The 23,990-nt window shown below is 53.3% G+C and overlaps 1 protein-coding gene across 1 annotated transcript in view; it reads left to right on the top strand.

The window, feature by feature from the left end:
• KSR2 (kinase suppressor of ras 2) overlaps positions 1-23,990 on the top strand; it is a gene marked incomplete at both ends in the record, with an annotated part of 79,192 nt that overhangs the window by 22,452 nt on the left and 32,750 nt on the right. Inside the window, 7 exons of the mRNA XM_080355005.1 lie at positions 6,653-6,834; positions 16,298-16,367; positions 17,014-17,097; positions 19,782-19,849; positions 20,024-20,122; positions 21,365-21,483; positions 23,383-23,551. Coding sequence (XP_080211131.1) covers positions 6,653-6,834; positions 16,298-16,367; positions 17,014-17,097; positions 19,782-19,849; positions 20,024-20,122; positions 21,365-21,483; positions 23,383-23,551 — 791 coding nt within the window. The remainder of the gene's footprint in view (positions 1-6,652; positions 6,835-16,297; positions 16,368-17,013; positions 17,098-19,781; positions 19,850-20,023; positions 20,123-21,364; positions 21,484-23,382; positions 23,552-23,990) is intronic.

Below are 23,990 nucleotides of genomic sequence, written 5' to 3'. Positions count from 1 at the left end.
ACTTCTTCCCGGTGAGGGTGGCCGAGCCTGGCCCAGGCTGCCCAGGGGGGTTGTGGAGTCTCCTTCTGTGCAGACATTCCAACCCGCCTGGACACCTTCCTGTGTAACCTCATCTGGGTGTTCCTGCTCCATGGGGGGATTGCACTGGATGAGCTTTCCAGGGCCCTTCCAACCCCTGACATTCTGGGGTTCTGTGAAACGGGAGACTCAACCTCACCATGGCTGCTTGGCTACAGCTGGTGGTTCTCATCTCCCCTCACCCTTGTGTGTCCCTCAAAGAAACGTCACGGTGGAAACGAAGAAAACAGAAGGGGTTTAATGAGAAACAGGACCTGCTTCAGGATCCTGGCAATTAGCTCCTCCAGCTCCTTGCAGGCTGTGTCCGCCCCAGCACCGTCCCTGCTGCCCTCCTGCTGCCCCGGCTCCTCGGTGCGCCGGTTTCGGGAAGGGAAAAAAACACCAACCTGTTTGGTTCCAGCTCCCTTCAAAGAATTTCCCGGCTTTCTAATTTGCAGCCGTAATAAAAAGTTACGCTTTGTGCTCTGAAAAGGGAATAATAGATCAGTAAGACTTGAACCTTAAAATTCAGCCATCCAGGGAAGCGGGGACAGGCACTTGGATAAATATTTAACTGTCGAGGCTTTGATATGAAGAACCTGCTTTTCCTCTGGCTGGGGGAGGGAGGGGTTTGTTGCCTCTTACAGTAATGAGGAGGATAAATGCAACAGCTGGTGGATATTCTCTATATTTTCTTTTAATATCAAGCTAGTGTTGCATAGAGCTTGGGTGGATAATGAAGAAATTTCATCAGTTCAGACAAGTTCAAATAATCCACTGGCTTTACCTGGGTGTTTGCCTCGAAGCCTGAAAACGCTAACGCAGCCGGTGCTGTCCTTGCCGCACGGGGAGGGACGAGCGGCGGCACCGAGCGTAGATGCCGTACATTCATTTTCGGGCATTAAAGGTGACCCCGTGTCTCCTTTTCTGGCTGGGATGGCTCCAACCACGGTGGTTTTGGTCCAAACTCCCCAAGGCTGTTGGTTTGAGGATGCTCGTGCTGCTTGGCTGGGGATGTCACTTGGATTTTTGTGGGGTTTTTTTTGTTAGAATTGTTGGGAAACTCAGCAGGAAGGGAGCACAACTGGCAGCTTTTCATGCATTAAAAAGTGTTAAAGTAAATATATGGGGTTTGCCCCTTTTTTTTTGTCGTTTCACATGGATGCTGCTTGCTCAGGATGGAGGCGACTGCCCGGACTCGCAGGCTGCGGGGGAAGCACTTCACCTTCTCCTTCCTCTGATTTAATACAGAATATCGTGCAATTAAGCCACTCAAAAGGCCATAAATCTTGTGGGCTGAATGCTGGCTGGGGCCGTGTGCTTCAGGCCAGGAGCAGCGATCTCTAATCCTGTGCAGAGAGAGAACTGAAATACTGATGAGAACTGAAATACTGATGAGAGGAGGTTTATTATTTTTTTCCACTCTATTTCCCTTCCTTTAAAAGAAATGTGTGTGTTGGAATTGGAGTGTGCTGGAGAGGAGCAAGTGGTGAATAAAACATAGTCCGGTGTAGTCAGCTGCAGGGTCAGCTCACCTGTTTTGGCTAAATTTTAAATTTAAACCTTATTTTTATTATTTTTTTTTATTTTACTCCTTCTCCTTCTCCTTCTCCTTCTCCTTCTCCTTCTCCTTCTCCTTCTCCTTCTCCTTCTCCTTCTCCTTCTCCTTCTCCTCCTCCTCCTCCTCCTCCTCCTCCTTCTCCTCCTCCTCCTCCTTCTCCTCCTCCTCCTCCTTCTCCTCCTCCTCCTCCTCTTCTCTCTCTTCTTCTTTCCCTTCCCTTCCCTTCCCTTCCCTTCCCTTCCCTTCCCTTCCCTTCCCTTCCCTTCCCTTCCCTTCCCTTCCCTTCCCTTCCCTTCCCTTCCCTTCCCTTCCCTTCCCTTCCCTTCCCTTCTCTTTTTTCCTTCTTTTCCTTTCATAATATTGGCAAGTGAGACCAAATGCCTTCAGGACAGAGTTATTTACCTGATTTCCACCTTTCTTTAAGCAGTGGGCGTCTCTATGTCACACACAGGTCCCCCCATACCCATCCTCATATTCCCACTTCTGCTTCTCCCACTCACTTTCCCAGCACATCCTGCTCTTCCATCCTGGGAATCACCCGGGGACATCCCAGATTCTTCATCCTTTTGCACAGCAAAGCTCTGTGCATCCTCATCGGGTACCTTTCTCTGGGGTACTCTATAGCATCCATACCGTCCCTGCATCCCATGCCGTCAATCCTCCCGCACACAGAGCCTCACTGGGGCTGAAAGGAGTGACGAGCCCTTTGTCCTGGGTGTCTGCTCCTGTTTTTCACCGCCTGTTGAAACCCTCTATTTTATTTTCCTGAAGCAGGTGATAAGCATTTGACTGATTCCACCGAGCAGGCGGGGATGAGACATTCAGGCTGGATTGACACCTAAAGGAATTTGCATTAAGCGCTTGCAACTAGCCGGGCTATTTTTTTTATTTTATTTGAAAACCATCATCATCTATTTAGCGAATTCTTGCATGAAATTATGTCCCTGATAGTTGGCATTATCCTATCTGTGTGTGGAATCGCTCCTACCAGATGCACGGGGAAGGTATAAAGGTAAAACAATGGCCCAGGTTGGCCAGAGAGGTGGTGGCTGAACCATCCCTGGAGACATCCCAGGCCAGGCTGGACGGGGCTCTGAGCACCCTGAGCGGGTGCAGATGTCCCTGTCATGGCAGGGGGGGCACTGGGGGAGCTGGGGAGGTCCCTTCAACCCAAACCATTCTATAATTCTATGATAAGGGTAAAAATGAGCTTTTTGGGCCATGTAGAGGTTTAGGTGAGAGGTGATGGGGCAGAGCAGGGTGTTGGGAGAATGCTGGATCTGCAAAGGCTGAGAATTGGTGACTTTGGAAAGGATTTGGGGTCTGTCCTCATCTTGCTGGTGGGGAGCCCTGCACCCCTGTGGTGAGGGAGACTCAGTGCTTGCGGAGCCCCCAGGCTGCCTTTTGCAATGGGGCTGGGGCTGGGATGAGGATGGAGAAGGGACCTGGGGCTCCCGGAGTGGCAAAAGAATCGCTGGGATGTTCATACTTGGGGATCTGCTCCAAATCTGTCGGGAAGAAAGCCCTTGTCCCTGTGGTGACACTTTTCCTGCCATCCCTGGGGCTTGCTGTAGCCACCCCAGGCTGTCTCCCAGATTTTGGGGTGCTCCAAGCATAGAGAAGGGCTGCGTGTGGTCCCGTTTGCTCCCCACAAACCCTTTAAAGCTAAAATAAAAAACAAGCGGTACATAACCAGCTCCCCGCTCCCCCAGCCGGCGTTTTGGAGCCTCCCCCGGCGCAGGCTGGAGGTTCATTTCGGTGCTTGTCCAGCTGTGACTGGAGGAAAATGGTCCTTCCCGGGGACAGGGAGGTATCGGCACCATCTAAATAGCCCCTTCTGTAGCTTGGCAGAGCTGCGCTGTGAATTCCCTTCCACCACCTTTGCTTCTCCATCAGCGTTTCTGTATCATCGCCGGGGTGTTTTAAGGGGAGTGTTTGCTTTTTCCACCCCCTCAGCCAAGTAGCTGAGAATTTGCCGGCTTCTGGAGAGGTCTGAACTGGTGTTTAATGGGGGAATTAGCAAGGCCAACCCTCCTGAGCACTGAAGCGAGTCCAGCTTGTGTTGTGCGCTGGGCTTTGGTTCTTCTGGTCTCCATCCAGCAGGAAGGGTCTGGGAGCCTGGCATGGGGTGATGTCCAGTAAGGGGATGATGCCCAGCAGAGCATGGGGCTCCTCCTGCCCCCCAGGTGTGAGGTCTGGGAGCTCTGGGCTGTGCTGGGGGGGTTTAGGCTGTGAGGGCCATGATGCATTTCCAGCACATGCTGTTTAACGCCTTGTGTGATGCTGGCTTGGATAAAACAAAGAAAAATGGAAATGTTGGCCAAAGATGAGTGAAACCGCTCCTGGGAATTGGAAGGTGAGGCTAGGGGTGGTCAGGAGGTGTAGCCCCCTCTGCCCATGGGACTTACACCTTTACCTCCACTTATTGCTTGAAAAGTGAGAGACCTTTCACCCTGGGGTGCTGCAGTGCAAATGGGTGGATGCAGGAGGTTGGTGAGGAGTGATCTCTGACCCCCCCCATGGCTTTAAGTCCATTATGTGGTGCCTCATCCTGCACCCCTGCTCCGAAGCCCATGCAGCAAGGCTGGCATGTGACACTAATTTTGCATAAGCAGCCCCAAACGAGGCTTGTTTTACATGGCAGGTTTGCTCTATGCCCCGCTAGCACCCCAGTTACCTCGTCCCCAAGTTGGTGGCTGGGACTGCTTTGGAGTGGCCAAGAGAAGATTGCAGAGAAGCAGAGGAACCGTGTCACCTCTTGGGATGTCTTTGCAGCTGGTTATTTATACCCTCTGCCGCTTGCAGGACTTGTCCTTTTCCAGATTTTAGATTATTTAGTGTTTTTACCTTCTTTCCTGTTGCCTTTGCTGGAGGATGGGGCAGAGATTTGCTCCCTGGGTGCACCAGCCAGCTGTGCACAGTGCTGGGACACACTCTGCGGGTTGGGGACAAAACCATGGGGAAGCCAGCAAGGGGACAGCCGTGTGCTCTACAACCCAGCCACGTCTGCCCCTGCAGCTCCTCCCATCTCCCATGGGTGCTGTGGCCTCATCCTGCCCCTGTGCTGGTCACCCATGGAGGGACAAGCTGCCATCTCCATCTGTTCAAGCAGGACTCAAAGCTCGGCGGGCACACAGTGCTTGTCACACCTGAGGAGGTGAAGGTGCAGGTTTGCTCTCAGCACCCCAGGGACACCTCGGGGGTCCCTAACAGCTGGGACACCGCTGTCCCCAATGTCGGGGTGCTTGCAGCAGGATACCTTGTCCCTGTGACCCCCCTGCGGCAGGGGACTTGCTGGGCAGAGGATGCTCCTGCTGCAGCATCCTGCTCGTCTCCTTTGCAGTGGGGAGGCTTCAGTCCCTCCTCCCCCCACTTTGGGACATGGAAAGGGGTCAGGGCCATGGGCAAACATGCAGCTGACTCTCACTGGTCACCCAGTTGGCTCATGCTGTTTTTGTGTATTTACTACTTTTTTTCCTCCTGAAAAAACAAGGAGAGAAAAAAATATCTCTCTGTCCAAAATCACTCATCCTTCCTCATAATGAGAGCTGTCACCAGCCCTGCTTGGCAAGGAAATGATGCTCGCGGTAAATATTTGGTCTGGAACTGATTTATGGGTGGAAAAAAATGAGATTAGTGGCTAATCATTGCGTTGCAGGAAATGTTTTGGGCCGAGTGCCGGGGCCGAGCGAGCGGGGAGCTGGGGCTGTGCCCGCGCTGGGGCTTCGGCGGAGGTGCCGCGGTTGTGCCGCCGGGTTGGGATCAAGCAGCAGCAATGGAAGGGTCAGACCAGCTTTGGAGGCTTCTTCTCACCTTAGTGCTTGGCAGATTTGCTTTAGGGACATTAGGGACAGCTCAGGTTGCCCTTCGTGGGGCGTGACATGGTGACCATCACCCACAGGGCTGCTGCTGCATCGGACCCCGTGGGCTCAGAGCCAGGACGGTTCTTTCATCGGACCTGGCTGGACACATCACCCATCCCAGCACACCCAAAAAAGTCATTACAGCCACCCTAAAGGCAGCAGCAGCTTTTCCTGTGCGAGGAAACAATTAGCTTATTAATTTTCCCCTGCTTAGGCAGACTGGGGAGCGCAGTACAGTCATTTCCTATCGCCTGGCATGGCCAGATGCCCGGGGCGGTGGGAGATGCATGGCCACGGGGAGGATGCTCCGCGGTCCCCAGTGCGTATCTGAGCTCGGGTGCATCTCCGGTTGACATCACTGGAGCAATGACAAGAGAGCAGAACCTGCTGCTCATGGACAAGTGTGTAGGTGTTTGCAGGAAAGCAGCTGCTGGATGCAAAGAAAGTTTTGAGAGTGAGCAGTACCGCGGTTTGTGCTTTCCTGATTTCCACCGCATTGGCATTGCCCAGCTCTGGTTTGATTTTGGGGCTCTGGGTTTCCCTCCCAGGCTCAGCTGCTGTGGTTGTGGAGGTGCTGTGATTTGCTCCCTTCCCTCTCTGCTCCCACGTTGTGTTTTTTGCCTGATTATAACCATATAAGCAGGTACTGAAGGCAGCAAGTTGAGTTAAAGTCTGTAATTCAGTTGTGCATCAATGCTAATGATGTCAACTCTGAGAAAACCAGCTGTTCATGAGCTGTGAGCTTGATGACCGTGAGCTGTCACGTTGTCTACTCCATGCTCGTATGGGTCTCTGCCCCAATCCTCCAAAAATGCTGAGCTGCCTTTCCCCGAGGCTGCTTTGGGGCAGGACAGAGGATGCTCCTCTCCACCTCGCGCTGTTGCAACATGGCTCTTTTCAGCCGGGTTTTGCAGGAGGAAGAGCTCCTGAATGCAATGCACTCCTTAATGAAAACTGTCATTTTTGGTGATGGGGAAGAACTGGAAGTTCTTGTAGGAAAACGGGTCTAATTCTCACATCAGCTCATGGGCAGCACAGCATCTCCTTGTGTGAGCAGCTGTCTCCATCGTGCCACTGATCCCTGGGTACATCACTCCCTCCTCCACACCCATGAGCAAATCCCCCCTAGATTTCTTGCCATTCACTTTTCTCTCATTTTTCTTCCTCCCAGAGTCAAGAAGAAGAACAAGCCCTTGAACCTCAAGATCAACAACAGCGTGGGAAGCTGCGAGAACATCCCAGCGCAGCGCTCCCCGCTCCTCTCCGAGCGCTCCCTCCGCTCCTTCTTCGTGGGGTACCCGCCATTCCTCCCCTCCACACCCCCTGTCCACACCGAAGCCACCTTCTCAGCAAGTAAGTCCCAGTGCCACCCCCAGGTCCCCTTTCCATGGGGTGGATGATGGCTGATGCGTGAGCATTGATGGTCTGGGAGGGTGTTGGTCTCTTCTCCCCAGGAACAAGCGCCAGGAGCAGAGGAAACGGCCTCAAGTTGCGTCAGGGGAGGTTGAGGTTGGATGTGGGAACAATTTCTTCCCCAAAGGGCTGTGGGGCATTGGAACAGGCTGCCCAGGGCAGTGCTGGAGTCACCAGTCCTGGAGGGTTGGACAGACGGACATGAGGTTCTCAGGGTTAGTGCCAGAGTCAGGTTATGTTGGACTTGATGATCTTGAGGGGTTCTTCCAACCAAACTCATTCTATGATTCTGTAAAATATGAGCCTGGAAAATTGAATATATGTGTCTGTGTGTATATAAGACCACTGCCATATTGAATATTGATTTATATAGACTGATATGCTCCAGTATCACACTAATGGGTGCAGGAGGGTGGCTGCAGTCGTTTGGAAAAGCCACAAGCTTTCCCGTCCTGCCTGGGTTGGTGACACCAGCTGGTTGTCACTTGAGAATGACTTTTCCAAGGGCTCCTTTGTGAAATCAGCCGTGGCTTTTCGGACCTCTCCTGCTTGCAGGACTTTCAGCCTACATGGAGTCACGAGTGACACCGGCCCCAACGCCGACAGGTCTGGTGATCCCAGCAGCTGGGCCTTGTCCTGCCCGGGGCCGTTTGTCCTCGTGCAGGAGATGCTGGTGGTGAGACACAATGGGTCGAGCTCACCCAGAGTGTTGGGAGAAGCAGCCTGACCCTTATTTCTCAGTCTTGGACCAAGTGCTCCTATTAATTCTGCAGGAATGGAAGCTTTTACAAGCCAAGCGTGACTCTCAGCCTAAACAAAACCCTCCCAGAAAATGTATGGCAGCTGCTGGGAGTGATTTACACGCCAAGAGCTGTCGCGGGGAGGCTGAGCTCCCTTTGCCTCTTGTTACTCAGCTAAAAACTTCCTCTGACTCCATATGCTGGCTTGTTTTCTACCACCTTCCCCTCCCCAGACTTCTCCCTTCTCTTTACTTACCCAGAACGTGGTCTTTGTGGCTTGTTTTTGGTTCTTCTAGTCATTTTTACAGCTGGGCTCCTGGCTGGAGGAGGGGTTTGCAGGCAGCCCCCTCCCTGCCCACCCAGCCCCCCAGCACCGCCAGGTTCTTCTCCTCACCATGGGAAGCGACACCAAGACGGATTCACCAGCCAAGCACCGGTTTGTGGGTACCAGTGTGACAGGGAAGATCCTTTGCCCTATTTTCATCCCTCTCCCAGTCCTCTGAAAGGCAAAAAAATCACAATTCCTGTCTTTACTTTTTTTTATACCAATCATCCACTGTTTAGGATTATTGATTGTCATTGAGCCATTTCTTGGCATTCTTTTGCTCCCCTTCCATTGGCTTTGGGGACAGTGGGACCTGGCAGGAGATATGATTTCTAGAGATGTCCAACTACCCAACCCTGGCAGAGCCAGATTTACCTGGAATGAGGGGTATTTTTGCACCACTCTTCCCCCCGCGGCATCAGCTGAGTTCAACTTGCAGCCCAGAACGATGGGGACCAGTGGACCAGAAACCAAGAAATAAAACCCGTTCTCAGCAACCCCCCGCCATGTCTCGTTGCATTAGGTTCTCCTCACGCATCAGCCTTGGATTACATCCCGTGGTGTGATAACCTGATGTAATGTGGCATCGCAGGAGTGCGATGCGATGAGAAGTGATGGGCCGTCAAGTGACTAACGCTGCTGGGGCGGCGTCTCATTTCACTCGGCCCTACAACTTTCTTGGCTGCTGCGAACGTTTGCTGGGCTTGATGTGATCCGTGGAGAGAGGGGCTTGCTTGCGCCAGATCCCTGTTGAGAGGTTTTAGCATCAGCAAAATCATTTGGTCCTTGCAGGATCGCCGTGTGTGCACTGAGCGACCCTCGCTCTGGGGAAACTGGGGGGAAAATGTGATGCAAGGCAAAAAAGTCCCACTAGATCATACTGTTTCTCTCTCATTTTTCTGCATTGTTTCTGTACTGGTGGCATATCCTTGAGTTGCATTCTGGATTTCTCTCACCTTGCACATTTGCTTTTCTGGTTTGTGACCCTGGGGGATGAGCGGCCACATCCTGCACGTGGCTGAACCCTGCAGAGAGAAGGATGGGGTTAATGGAGCTCAATGCCAGGTTCGTTAGCTTGTGGAGAGTTCGTTACCTTATGCCGAGTGGTGCACAGGAACGTTTATTAGTGTGATGGAGTAGATATCTCTACAGGTTTCCCTGTGCCCAGCGTTGGTGTTGTGGGACCTGAGTGGCTTCTCCCAGCTCCGATATGTGGTGCTTCATGTGTTTTTGGGTCTCCTGCTCTCATCTTGCTGCAGTTCTCACTGGTCCAAAACACCAGGACTTGTTGGTGCATGAAAAATGCTGGTCATGGTTTGGGGGTCCCGTGTCCTCGGGTGCCACTGTTTCTCATTGCCTTCTAAGTGTGATGGATTTCCTGTGTGCTACTGGATGAGCTCCATGGGGCTCACAGTGCCCACCCCGCATCCCAGGGACCTCTCTGTCCCCATCCCCATCCTTGAGGCACAAATGTGGTTTAGCAGCCAAGTCTCTTCTACCCAGGAACAAGCGCCAGGAGCAGAGGAAACGGCCTCAAGTTGTACCAGGGGAGGTTGAGGTTGGATGTGGGACCAATTTCTTCCCCAAAGGGCTGTGGGGCATTGGAACAGGCTGCCCAGGGCAGTGCTGGAGTCACCATCCCTGGAGGGTTGGACAGACGGACATGAGGTTCTCAGGACATGGGGCAGTGCCAGGGGTGGGTTATGGTTGGACTCGGTGATCTTGAGGGGCTTTTCCAACCAAAATGATTCTGTGATTCTAAGTTCTCCCCAATATCCCACCCCTATGACCATGGATACCTAAACTTTTATGACCAAAAATTCCTCTTCCCTTTTTCTCAGCACTGCAGCACCTGGTACACTCTAGATTGATGTGGAATTACATCCCTGATCACTGAAACCACAAAATGTTGTTGTTGTCAGCTTGAGATGCAGGAGCAGAGCCCGGCGAGCCCTCGGCCACCCCCCCTCTCCCGCTGTCTCTCCGTGATCTCTTCTCAACAGCCAGCGCGTCTTGCTGCTTGTGGCAGGAGCGTGTCCCCATCTGCGTCACCTCTGGTCCCGATCGGATGCGGGTTTGGATGCTTCTCTCTTATTTTTAACAGCCGGTTTGCCCTGATGGGAATAGATTTTCACAGACATGAAGCGATGGTGCCCGGGCTGGCAGTGGGCTGCAGGAGGAGCCTCTTTCTCCTGCAGCACAGATCTTGCTGGAGGGGCAAAGTTCCCTTCACCCAGGGCCAGGATCCCTGTGAATTTTGGTTTTGAATGGATTTTTTTCCTTAGCAGCCCTTTGAGGGGAGGCAGAAGGGGGAAATGAAGACTTTTGGGGTGCCCTTGAAGTCTGAAATAGCCCAGCCCTATGGTTGAGGAACAGCAAATGGTTTGTCTCCATGCAGGACTCTCTTATGGTGCTTCTGGTCCCTCCTGTTGATCCAGTGACCACCAGAGATGTATTGTTACTTTGAAATAGAATTTAGGACTCAACACCCCATGACTAGTGCTAGTGGTAAGTGAATGGTGGTATGTGATGATCTTGAAGGTCTCTTCCGACCAAAATGATTCTATGATTCTATGACTTGGCTACAAGCTCCCAGAAACCAGGTTGGATCTTCTCGTTTTTATTGTCAAGGCTTATGGTCTAGTAGGTCCTGTTTGTGTCGTGGTTATCTGTGTGTCCTGGTGGCATCTGGCATTGCTCCTGGGCTGTGTCCTCTGCCTGTCCTCTCCCTTTTGCAAGGCCAGCCAAGGCACTGTCACCCTGTGCATCCACATCAGGTCACCTGCTCAGTGATGTCCAGGATGGGCCAACAGTGTTGTCTCCATCCTGGACTATTGAAAATCAAAGTGGGGAGAAGGAAGGACAGAAAAGTCCATGCATGGCTTTGCTAGGACAGAAAAATGAGCACCCGGGCACGTGGCTGTGCAGGGAATGTCTTCGCTGCTGTCCGTCCTCCAGCTGGCATCCAGCCCTGCAGAAGAGAAGGAGCAGCCAATGCAACCCAACCCAAGACCTTGTGTGTACCAGGAGAGAAAAACCCATTGTCTGTCCTCAGTGTTCCATGAACTGAAGTTCTGCTGGAGGCTCCTTTGTGCGGGGACATCGCTGAACACCTTCCTGCAGCACACAGCGGGGAGGCTCTTCCTGTGGCCTGAGAGCGAGACAGGAGCCGTGGAGCATCTCTTGGTACATGGAGTTATGAACAGTGACCTCTCAGAGCTTTAGTCTTGTCCCTCAAGAGCCCATCATGGCTGTTTTAACGTGGTCTCTGGTGATGTCCACCTCCCTTCTCCAGCCCCATACATCAGCTCTCTTCTACAGTTGCCTTTGGTGCTTCTCTGGCCGTGTCCCTGGTGGGTCACATCTCCTGAATCCCAGTCCTGGCTTTGGCTCTTTGTGACCAAGGGATTTGTGGTTTATAGCATGGATTGTCTACCCCAATAAGCAGCCTGGCTATGCCTACCTGGGCCTACGGTGGTCAACTGGTGATGGCCAAGCAAGTGGCAAGTACTGAGGTGCCACCAGAGCTCCTTGTGCTTCTTCAGCCCCTGAGCATCTGCCAAAGTGCCCTCAGAGGGGCTAGCACTGGTAAGTGTGGCTGGAGGAGAGGTGTTCAAGGTGATATCCAGTGGATCAAGGAATCCAGGAGCCCTAAATCCAGGCCCAGGCAGGACCTGAGAGCACGATGCTGGTGTTCAGGGAGCCATGGTGCACGTGCCATTCCTGTCCCCAATGCTGGAGGTGGCTTCGCAGGGCAGAGACTTCTCTTAAACACTCTCCCAGCCCACACCACCCTCAGCAGGGTACTTCCCAACCGGGACATCATTTTTTTGTGAACATCAGTGGATTTTTTCCTCCTGCAACCTTCCTGCAAACCATACCAAGCCATGGTATGACACTCCAGAGCTGTGTTGGCAACCGAGATGGGAGCTTCCCACAGCCACATCTGGCCACATCTGCCTGCCTCACCATCGGCAGCAGAGGTTCCCAACCCCAGCAGTGCTGTGCGGAGCCGGGGAACACAGCTTTGTCTGTTTAAACCTAATGGACCTTGCAAGGCTGCAAACTGGAGGAGGGGTGGAAAAATCACAATGCGAGTATTTAAGCCAGCGAAGTGACTGAACGTGACATTTCAACTGGATAAATAGGATTGTCACGCTGCAAAGAGGAACTGCCAGGATTATAAAGTGACTCTTTTCTTACTAGAGAGGTGCTCTGAGAAGAGCTTGGCCTCGTTCAGCTGCTCTGGATGATCCCCTTGGCAAGGGCTGAGGTTTCCTTTCGACTTGCCCAACCATCCTTCTACCCGCAGCAGGGACACTGTGGGGATGTTGCTGGATTTGGACCTGGCTGTGGTTTTCATACAGAATATTTGCCATATGTACTAGTGGAGGGGGCAGGTTGACCCTCTTTTTAGCTTGAATCTTGCATGGATTTTATATCCTGAGGAGGGAAAGCTGCTGGCACGACTGCTCCAAACATTGACGCAGCTCTATTTGGGGATCTCTCCCATCCTGTTTTGGAGCTAAAACCAGACAGAGCGAGGACTGAGGTGTATCATGGAGGGACTTTGCACCCTTGGGTGCACCCTTTGCTGCAGAGCAGCTCCTTGGTGTGCTTGGCTCTCTGGTTGGGACTGTGTGGGAAGGAACCTCTGCCAGCATCCCCCATCACCATCATGATATGTCAGGTTGGCCAGAGAGGTGGTGGATGAACCATCCCTGGGGACATCCCAGGCCAGGCTGGACGGGGCTCTGAGCAACCTGAGCTGGTGCAGATGTCCCTGCTCATGGCAGGGGGGGCACTGGGGGAGATGGGAAGGGCCCTGGGTTGTGATTTTTGCTTGGGGATGGGCTGATAGAGATACACCTGATGCTGGACCTGTCATGGTTGTCTTCTAGGTCATTGTTGAACTGTTTTGGAAGGGAGCTGCACCCCAGTGTCTCTCCATAATCTCCCCAGGGGACTCAACTGTCCCTGGGCCAGTGCTGGGGTTGTTTTGGTGGCTGCTCAGGGCAGACCTGGGTCTATAGGACGTCTACAGACAAGTGCAACCTCTTCTGGCCCTTCCTGGGCTTCGTGGTGATTCATCCCGGGACGCTTTCCAAGTTCACTTCCATCGATTTGATCCATCCCATTCATAATGCGAACATTGCCTGGCACTGTTCGTTGTAGTAGGAGGAGGAGGGTTTGTTTGTCAGGCTGTCACCGTGATGGATAACGTGTTCACACCAATTCCCTGGGCATCCAGAAAGGTGCCAGGAGATGAATAAAGGGGGACAATGTGCCAAAACATGGCTTCTATCAATGCAGTTCAGCTCGGTGAGGGTGCTGGGGCTCGCTGAGGGCATCGCCACCCTCCTGTCTGCCCCCAGGGAGGGCAGAACCCCACAATAAATGAAATAAGGGAGCTCTGGCTGCGCCTCTCCAAGCAGGAGATGTCCAGACATCCCATCTCCTGGCTGGGGAGCGATGGACAAACATCCGCACCGGCAGCCGAGAGACACCGAGACCTGTCGGGATGGCAGCGGGGGCCGGGAGGGCGTCACGGCCGAGGCAGCATCCCGGTCCCCGTCACCTCCCAGGTGCGCGGGTGTCACTCAGGGCGCAGCGGCGGCTGTCACAGCTGCCTGTCAGCGCCGTGTCGGCTGTCAGGGACGCGCCGGAGGCGGCTGTCACCCCCGCCCGGGCGGTGTCCCCCCGGCCTCGCTCTCCTCCCGGCACATCTGAGCCCGTCAAGCGCTGTGTTGACTCGAGGATAAGCTGTGCCGTGGAGCGGGAGTCATGACCTTTACCGGCAGCGAGGGAAAGCGCGGGGGTTTTGGGGTGTCCAGGTGGAGGGGGATGTTGCCCAGCATCGGGGGGTTCTGTGCCGCACTGCGAGGATTGATGTGCTGGGTGGTATTGAACAATATCTTGATACTAGGAAGGAGGGTTTAGGCTTTTGGGGTCTGCTCCAGGTGATGGGGAGACAGGAAAGTGATGGGGGCTCAGCTGGGGGGTCCCCATTGGGCTGCTTGGTGGGTACCAGCTGCATCCTGCCCTGGGAAATCACACCCATGCCCATTAACCACCACATCAGGGGAGGACATGGGAGGGGGTGGAAATAATCCTAAAACTGCCCTCACACCCGTGTGTGAGGGGAATGATGGCTGAGAGTGCTGTGATTTTCAAGCCAGAAAGGAGATTGTTGGTGATAACTGTATAAGTAATGACTGACACCCGGGTTGGGGGGGTCAGGAGGCATCAATCACTGCGGTGTTCCAAAGCTTAGGGGAGGCCAACCCATCCCATCTACAAGGTGTTTATATAAATACATATTTTATTTTATTTTTTCTTGCAATTACCTCTAATTGTGACGATTTGGGGTTTTTGAGAATATTCCTTCTGGGATGCTGCACATCCACCTTCCCTTTGGGCATCACCCCATTTAATATCCCCCAGGAAAAAAAACAGCTTTTCCTCTGGGTGGGCATCTCATGTGTGCAGGTTAAAGGGGAGAATCCCCAATTAACTCCAAAGCCCCCCAAACCCTTGGGGCTGTTCCCCATGGCGGTGGGGGGGGGCCTTTCCCTGCCCTCCTGCCCCGCTTCGCTGGTTTTCCCTCCTGCAAACAGCAGGTCTATTGTTAAACGCCACGATCCTTCACGTCTCGCTCCCTCTAATGAACATAATTAGCCGTGAATCACGTAGGTCTCATTTTTGTTAGGAGGTTAAAATTCCCCGATACACTTTAATACATTTTTGCAGCGAGCACATTTAGAAAGTAATTAAAAGGCTCAGCCGGCTTTGCCTGCATCCCCTCTCCCCCTCCCCAGGTTGGATTTAATTGAGGCCAGCTGAAAGTTAGTGGAAATAAATTGTGGTTGATAAAGCGGAGGTTGTGATTGAATTCTGGGCGAGGAGCTTGTTCTTGCCCGTGTGTTGAGTTCATCGAGGAGCGGTGTTGAGGGGTGGGGGGGAATTTATTAGCGTAATGTGATTTTACTGATGAGAAAATGATGTTTAAGGAGGAATAGTGCTTGTGTGTGAGGGTTCTGCTTATAAGAGCATCATCTCTGGGGCTTGGGGACATCTCTGGGTGGCTGCAGATGTTGGGGCAGCGGGAAGGATGCTGGTCTGGGAGCCTGGGGTGGGTTATCTCAAGGAGTGGTGAGGAACGTGTGTCCAAAATATTGGCATGATGCTGGTGTAAAACAGCCAACCTGGGGCTGGGGGCAGCAATTACCTTAATTGGCTTTGTAGCCCATTAACATCGTAATTGCTGGCTGTGCCTGGGGGGTGCTCAGGACGGAGGTGATGGAGTAAGAAAAGGAGCCGGTGCAGCTGAGGGCGGGAGGTGCTGGAGATGGATGTTTTTTCAGGTGCTCCCAAGGCTTTTAAGAAGCACCGAGCCGCCCCGGTGCTGGGCCATGTAAATGTAACCTTCAGAAAGAGTGCGCAATTAAAGCGCCCTGCCGCCCGCTATATTAAAGCAGGATATTAAAGCAAACAGCGGCTCTCCTTGCTCGCGGGGATCGTGTGGAGAGCGTGTTTGGCCAGGGATTTGCTGGCGTTGGGAGCAAACGGCCGGGCTGGCAGCTGGGGCTGCGTCCTTGTGCCCGGGAAACCTTGAATTGAAAAGTCAGTGTTTGAACCCCTAGGCTGAGCATCCCAGGGGCAGGATCTGTCCCGGGACAGGAGGAGGATGAGGAGGGTCCCTGCCCTTGCTGAGGCTGAAGGGGGATGTGCAGTCCAAGCACAGCGCTGGCATGGCTGTGCTGCTAATTACCTGCCTGCTCCAGCTGGCACTAATTAACTTACCTCCTTTTCCTTAGCCGGCCAAGGTCCCATTACCCTTTCTCCCTCCTTTTCCCTCAGAAGGAGAGTGTCCAGGATGCTTTTTACTCTGCTCTCGTATTTCAATATGAGTTAAATTACCTTCCCAGCGACTGCCACTTGGCTTTTGGTTCAGCCGCAACCGCAAGACGTGATGTCTTATTAATAAATGATGTGGTTGCCGTTTCGGCTGCGCTTTGCCTTTCTTGTTTGGACATCACGATAGCTTTGCAATCCTGCCCTATGTGTGGATGGGTGTAGCACCCGTGGGGTGGCTGCAGGACCTCCCACCCTGGCCCAAACTGGGTGCTGGGAGGTGCAATGAGGGGGCAGGACACCTGGGTTCCCTACAAAGCTTGAGGCCTCTTGCTTTCCAGCAAGGGAGCCCAGCAGGGCATCTCTACAGGGAAATAGTAGGCAAATCCTATTTTTTTGTGTGCATCCCGTCCCCAAAAGCCTGAACCTTCGCTCTTGCTTTTGTTAGGCCTGATGGTGTTCCCTGTGTCTCCTCTCCCTGCAGATACGCTGTCAGTGCCTCGCTGGTCCCCGCAGATTCCCCGTCGAGATCTGGGAAACTCGATAAAACACAGGTACGCTGAATCCTCCCCACTGCTGGGAATGAGCATCTCCCTCTGCATCTCTGGTCCCGAATGGGGGGGGGCTTGGGACCACTCCCCCTATTTCCCATGCTGGGCTGTGCTGTCCTGGAAGCCCATTTAAATTCCATTTCAGTTTAGATTTGGTTTAGATAAGGCTTGAGCTGCTATCAATAGAAGCTCTATCTAATCCATGACCCCACTAACCTTCAGCAAATTGCCCGTCTCCAGATTATTGCCCTTCCGTATCTCCTGCAGAAAGAAGCACTAGAAATGGCTTTGGTGCTGCTATTCCATGGGGCGGCTGCTTCTCTGATGGGCTCGAAACTCGGGTCCCCAGTGCAGGGAGATGTTTTGGGGGCTCTGGCTGCAGCCTGGGGTAGGTAAAACCAGGGAGCTGGTGGCTAATGCCCATCTTGGATGGCTTGGATCAGGCTTTGCCCTTCTGGATAACTCAGATTTGTGCTTTGGCATCCCTAGAAGATGCCTTGACACCTGCCGCAGTGTTTGAGGGCAGCAAGGAAAGGGAAAGTGGGAGCTGGGTAGATAAGTGTGATTGGCGAGATGTTTCTGCAGGAGCAGGGGATGGGGCAGAGCAGCTGCTTCTATTCCCAGCCGCTCTCTGTGATTCTCTCCGCAGGTTTTCCACCAAGTACTGGATGTCTCAGACCTGCACCGTCTGCGGGAAAGGAATGTTGTTCGGCTTAAAATGCAAAAACTGCAAGTACGTCGTGGTGCCCGAGCGGTTTGTGTCGCTCCTTAGTGTCGCAAGGGTGATAACAAGGGGAGCTGAGCTTGGGCTCGGGGAGATGAACCAGCCTCTCGCCAGCTCAGCCTTGCAGGAGGCTTTAATGAGACATGAAATGGGGCAAAGGACATCACAAAATGGGGCTGAGCTTGGGGCTGCGTGTGGAGGATGGGAGCGGGGTCCTTGGGGAAGATCCTGCTTGATCAGACCCCCCCAGCCACCCACTCGCTGCCCCCCTGCAGATGCCCATGTCGGAGGGTTCCATGTGGAATTATGTGGGGAAGATGGGGATGGATGCGCTGGGCCGGGGGCTGAGCAGCTGGGACGAGAGCATCGCGTGTCCGGGCATCCGATGTTTTTTTTTCCCTCAGCTTTGGGCTACATCCTCTATTATTTTTGCATCAGCAAAAGTCTCGTGGCTCTCGATTTCCCGGCAATGTCGTGGCACCAAGAAGCCAACTCACCCCACACCGCAATGAAGCTGCGGTGCAGAGGAGAGGGGCCGTGCTGGCCGTGAAATTGGGCAGAACTGGGAAAAGATAGCGAGGCAGAGGCTGGGGCCACTTATCCTGCTTTAAATCCGGCACAGTCCCAGCTCTTAAACCATATCGTGCAGCCATCAGCACTTAGTGAAGCTGCTTCTGGAGACACAATTGCCTTTCCAAGGGATGGGTGCTGGGAATACGCCAATCGGCCACCGGTAACCGCGTTAGCCAGAGCTATCGAGTGATAACGATCGCTGTTGCTGTTGATTAAATGCTGATGAGTTAGCAAATTGGGATTTAAACCTGGACGAGAAATGCCTGGCTACTCCGCAGTTGCTGGTGGTTTTCTGGAAGTGCTGTTATCAAATATATGTATATATTTTAAAGCAGCAATTTGTGTTGCGTTAAATGCTCAAGCAACCCAAGGCTTTGCTGCCCGTGATCCCTGCCCGGGGCTGGTACCCGAGCGGGAGGAGGGATGTGATGCAGGACCTGCGATGCTCCCGCTGCCTGTAGACGCTCAGAAAAGAGCAAACAAACCCCCGGTTGTAAAAAGTTCAGGTGAACGCAGGGTATTTACGTTTGCCGGCTTTGCCGTAGCCGCCGGCTCCGGTGCTGCTTTCCCCAGGAACAGGAGGGGAACGAGCAGGTAAAACAAACAAACCTCCGATCCCCCCAAGCCTCGAATACCAAATTAATCTCTGCCTTTCCCTCTAGGAACGGCTTTGCAATAAAAGCTAACGCGCGCGGCTCCTGAATTTTCATTATTCAGCTCATTGACTTGTAGCTGCTGTCTTCTTCTTTTTTATTTTTCATCCTTTTACCCTTGTTTTTTTAAATCCTTTCCTCTTTGCCTTTTCCCCGCTTGGGTCTCCCTGCTCTGCTGGGGCATGAGCTGGGACTCATTTCCATCCCTAATTAAGAAAGAGTGAGAATGTTTTGGGGCGCGGGAGCCTCCTTATGCCTATATGCATGACCCAGGGGTGAAGCCCAACATGGACTCCTGCCCCAGCTCCGCGAAATCAGGCAAAGCTCTGCAGAATATTCACTGTAGCTGTAAATGCTCTCATTTATTTTTTGTTAAAGGTCCTGATCATAAAGCCAGGAGGGAAGGGTATAGAGGCAGAGGGTCATCAGGAGCCAAAGGGAACTGTGCAGCCACTGCCCCTGAGTTTAATTAGGTGTAATTAGTGCTGGATGGTGGTTGGGGGGAAGCAGCTTTCCCCGGAGTATGGGTGTCTGCTCCTTTTATTGTATTTTATTTTAGAGAGTTGAGAGAAGGGAACGGAGCTGGTGAGGGGCTGGAGCACAAGTGTGATGGAGCGGCTGAGGGACCTGGGGGTTCAGCTGGAGAACAGGAGCTGAGGGGAGACCTTCTGATCTCTGAACTGCCTGAAAGGAGCTTGGAGCCAGGGGGGTCGGGCTCTGCTCCCCAGGAACAAGCGCCAGGAGCAGAGGAAACGGCCTCAAGTTGCGCCAGGGGAGGTTGAGGTTGGATGTGGGACCAATTTCTTCCCCAAAGGGCTGTGGGGCATTGGAACAGGCTGCCCAGGGCAGTGCTGGAGTCACCATCCCTGGAGGGTTGGACAGACGGACATGAGGTTCTCAGGACATGGGGCAGTGCCAAGGGTGGGGGAACGGTTGGACTCAATGATCTTGAGGGGCTTTTCCAGTCAAAATGATTCTATGTCAGCCGAAGTTGGCAGAAATTACAATTTTGGGCATCCTCAAGCTGGCTGGTGGGTGCCTGGTCCCTCACAGCTGGTGGAGAAAGGAGGGGAGCCAGGCAGCCCCCCTTGGTTTGAGGGTTCCCACACCTGCCCATGGGGACAGATGAAGGACCTGCAGCCCCTGAGTCCTCCCAGCCACCAGTCCTGATCCTCCAGGACGTGCATCCTCACAGATCCCATCTGGGAAGATGCTCCTCATCTTCCTCATCCCTGTACTCACAGCCTGGGTGGGTTGGGAACTGAGGCTTCTCCCAAGCACAAGCTGCAAAACCGCAGGGATATGTGACAACCAAAATCATACATCAAGTCACCTTTCTGGGTGGAAAAAGGGTCCCTGGTCCTCAGCGATGCTGCCTGCCCTGAGCTGCATCCCTCTGCCGTACCGCGATGCTCCGCATCCCCTTCGCCCTCACTCCTCACCCCTTGTTTCTCTGCTCCTTGCCAGGCTCAAGTGCCACAACAAATGCACCAAAGAGGCCCCTCCATGTCACCTGCTGATCATCCACCGCGGAGGTAAGGGCCTTTCTTCCCCCTTCTGCCTCCGTGGACGTTGCCACCAGGTAAAACTTTCAGCAGCCCCCCGGGGCGATTCGGGAGCCTGAACCCCTCGCTGGCGGGACCGGAGGCTCCCGAACCGCTTTTGGGCGCTCGGTGAAAATTTTACCCACCCGTTTTTTCCGCTTGTAGGGAGACGAACCGTTCGGGGCGAGGCAGATTTGCATTGCAAACCACTTCCACCCACCCTTCCCCTGCCTCCTTTTCTTTTCAGATTCCCCACCGCACGGGGTAAGTGCTACAGGTTTTAGCCTTTTGCTACCATCCGAGAGCCAAATCTCGACCCAAAATCTCCCGTGGCGCTGTCGGTGCATGGGGGTCCCCGCCACGGGGATGCGGCCGTACCCCTGCGGATGCTCCTGGTCCTTTTGGAGCCGCCTTATCCCGCACTCCTCCCGGGGAGCCCGTCTTAAAATCTGCTGAGGAGGGAGAACTTTGCACCAGGACCACGGGCGTCGCTTCCCACCTCTTTTCTTCCAGATTTTGGCCAGAGGACTGTGACCGCCTAAGGGAAATGCTTCCAATTGCCCCAATCACCATTGCCTTGAATTTTGAGCTCTTAAGGCTCTCTGTGTTAAATACCACCAAAATCACACTCAGCGGTTTAATCCCGGGGAAATGCATTGCGCTGGTGGCATCTCACGGGGATGCTGTGGCTTGGAGGGGGATAATTTTGCAGCCCTCTCACTGGCCCCCGTACCCTTGCTTGCAGCAAATTTGGGTGCAAAGGGCTAAAGATCCCCCTGTTGTGCTCTGAGCTGCTGCAAACCCCGAGCAAGAGGCAGGGAAAGCAACGTCCTGCACTGCAGGGCTCCCAGAATGGGCAGAAATTGGGGTTTATGGCTGAGGTCTGTGATGCTGCGGGACGCGGAGCTGCCCGCTGTGTGATTTAACAGGGGAGCAAGGAGCGGTGTGGCTTTGGGGTGGCCTCAGCATCCGTGAAAGAGCCTCCGCCACCAAAAGGAAAGAAAGCTCTTAAATCCATTGCCTATCAGCTGGCCTGTTCCTGCAAGCTGTTTTTCCCCCCCAAAAAAATCTCCCCACCAACAGCAGGATGCTCCGAGCTGACTCCTTCCTCTCACCCCAAAAAGCTGCAGTGAGGAAGAGGACGGTGCCTCCTCCTGATGCGGCTGAGTCCCCCTCGTTCGTGGGGTGGGCACGGTGGCTGCTGAGCCTCCCTGAATTGCAGCCCCTTGGCCGGGGGGTTTGCATCCCACCCCGGGAGGCTTTAAGCCCCCCAACATCCCAAGGGGGTTTGGCTGCAGCCGGGGTGCAGCGAGGAGCCCCAAATCTTGCTGTAGGAGCCCAGTGGCCGGAGGTACCAGGGGTTTTATTTGGAGAGCGATTCCAGAGCGGTTTGCAAGCGCAGCGTGACCCCAAGTGCTCCTTCCAAGCTTTGATGTCTCTCCATCTCTCTCCCCCCACCCTCCATCCCCTTTTTCCCCCCCCCACTCCTTTCCCTTCTTAATCCAGCAAGGTTAGTCCGGACAGAGTCGGTGCCCTGCGATATCAACAACCCCCTGCGGAAACCCCCCCGCTATTCGGACCTGCATGTCAGCCAGACGCTCCCCAAAACCAACAAACTCAACAAGGTGAGCGGCTCCCCCAGCCCTGGACACCCCCTTTGCACCCACCCCCTGGCCCCGCATCGATGAAATATCTGCAGCTTTTGCTGGTTCTTTGCATGAAGCTGCTCTTCTTATGGACGTTGGGGGCAAAGCTGGTGGCGTTTCCAAATGTCACCCAAGCTGGGTCACTCGAGCTGCCCCTGGTTTCCCCATGGGGATGCTCCTTGCAGCAGCTTTCCCAGGGCACGTCCTTTGGGAGCATCAATCCCATTTTCTGGGTGGAGAGTAATTTTGTAATAAAATAAGGAATTTAAAAGCAAAAGGGGCTGTGCCCTGACCTTGTGTTTGGAGCAGGACGGGACCAGTGGGTTGTCTCCAGGATGGCGCATCTCCCAGCTCCTCACCGTGCACGTGTCCCCATGGGTCTCCAGGCTTTGTAACTGATGCTTGTATCACCGTCTGGGTAGGAGCTGCTTAAAAACCTGCTTGGGGGCTTAAATTAAAAACCCAATCTTCTGGACCGGTGCTAATTCAAGGAGCAGAGTGAGGGGGAGCTTGTGGGGTGAGATGCTCTGCAAACCCTTCACCACTTGGGTTTCCTGACATGGGTTGTATCTCCTGAGGGAGATGGGGTCAGTGCTTGCAAAATACCCCATGTCCCATCGCTCTTGCTCCATCGTGGCCTCTTAATCTCTGGATCTAAGCTGAATTTGTGCTGGTTTGAGGTCTCTGCTACCACCTGAGGCTTCCGTAAATAATAAATTTATCGTTACAAATAAAACAAGCCCAGAATTTGATTGTGTCGCTGACAAAAGCTGTTGAAGCCAGACCTGACAATGCACCTGGCTGCCTTGCTGCTGCCCGGCATTAATAGCAACAAAATGGCAAGAAATTATTTGTGATGGAATTTAGAGCCTGTTGCCTTCAGTGGAAAATTTCTCGCAGGTGCCTAGAGCTGATGCCGAGCATGTGTATATGTATATATATATATATATATATATATATATATATATATATATTTGGCTTTGACCTGAGAATTCCCATTCTAGTTAAAGTTTCCTCTATAAATGCGCCTTATGCAACAGGGTTCACTTCTTACTTTGATATTTCTAAAAGCGCTTCTTTAGAGATACTTTGTTCTCTGTGAATACCATTGAAATCTTATTGTTAGTGGCCTTTAGTGTTGGTTTACAAAAGAATTTACCTAGCCAAGATTGCCATGTGTGTCAGGATGGTCTATAGATAATAAAATGTATGTGGGTTTTCTGGAAAGCCCAAATCATTTGAAAATTAATCAGTTTGGACAAAATGATCTGCTGAGGGAGGCTCATGCAGGCTTTTCTAACCTTGGATGGAAATGCCATGGGTGCATCTGTCTGGAGATGGGAGAGCTTGGTGCTGCTGAGGGTCAGACCTTGTTAAGGGTTTGGGAATGCTCTGGGGAGACCTTATTACGGCCTTTCTGGACTTAAAAGGAGCTGATAAGAAAGATGGGGAGAGACTTTTGGGCAGGACCTGTTGTGATAGGACAAGGGGTGATGGTTTTAAACTAAAGGAGGAAGATTCAGGCCAAACATGAGGAAGAAATTGTTGCCCTGAGGGTGGTGAGAGCCTGGCCCAGGTTGGCCAGAGAGGTGGTGGCTGAACCATCCCTGGAGACATCCCAGGCCAGGCTGGACGGGGCTCTGAGCACCCTGAGCTGGTGAAGGTGGCCCTGCTCATGGCAGGGGGGGCACTGGGGAGCTGGGGAGGTCCCTTCAACACAAACTGTTCTGTGATTCTATGGAACTGTGGGGTTGGGATGACCTGTATAGCTCCTGCTTGTCACCCAGGGTCCTCTGCACTGGAGCATCTTGGGGTGGCCCTGGGCATCACTGCTCTCACCAGCTCCTCTCTTCTTCTCCCCGTCCCCGTGTCCTGCAGGACCACATCCCGGTGCCCTACCAGCCAGACTCCAGCAGCAACCCCTCCTCCACCACCTCCTCCACCCCGTCCTCGCCGGCCCCACCGCTGCCGCCCAGCGCAACGCCCCCGTCCCCCCTGCACCCGTCCCCGCAGTGCCCGCGCCAGCAGAAGCAGTTCAACTTGCCAGGTACCGTTGGCTCCCCACCCACCTCCGCGTCTGCCCCATGAGAGGGGCACCTGCCCTGGGGTGTCCTCAGGGTGAGATCTGCTCCTTCTGCTTTCCTTCCTGGATTTACACTGCGATGGGGAAAAGCTGGAAGCAGAAATGAGCAGCAAGGATGAGTTTCGGATGATTCAGGTTGTGAGGGAGCTTGGGAGTCTCTAGTCCTGCTTGAAGTAGAGTTAGAGCTCAAGGCTTGATCCAGTTTGGTCTTGAAAACCTCTGCGGGTGAAGCCAGCACAAGCCCTGTGGGCAACCTGCTGCACTTGAGGCTACAAAAACCTTTCCAGGCATGACTTGTCCATGGTGTGTTCCAACAGTGTTGCCTCAATAGCCAATAAGAAACAAGTTCTTATCCTTCTACGAGGGTAATGTGAGTTGACTTCACTGTCTTTGGGGTAATGGG

This window comes from Nesoenas mayeri (genome assembly GCF_963082525.1).
Source record: "Nesoenas mayeri genome assembly, chromosome: 17".
Taxonomy (NCBI): Eukaryota; Metazoa; Chordata; class Aves; order Columbiformes; family Columbidae; genus Nesoenas; species Nesoenas mayeri.
This window is presented reverse-complemented; position numbering and strand designations above follow the sequence as displayed.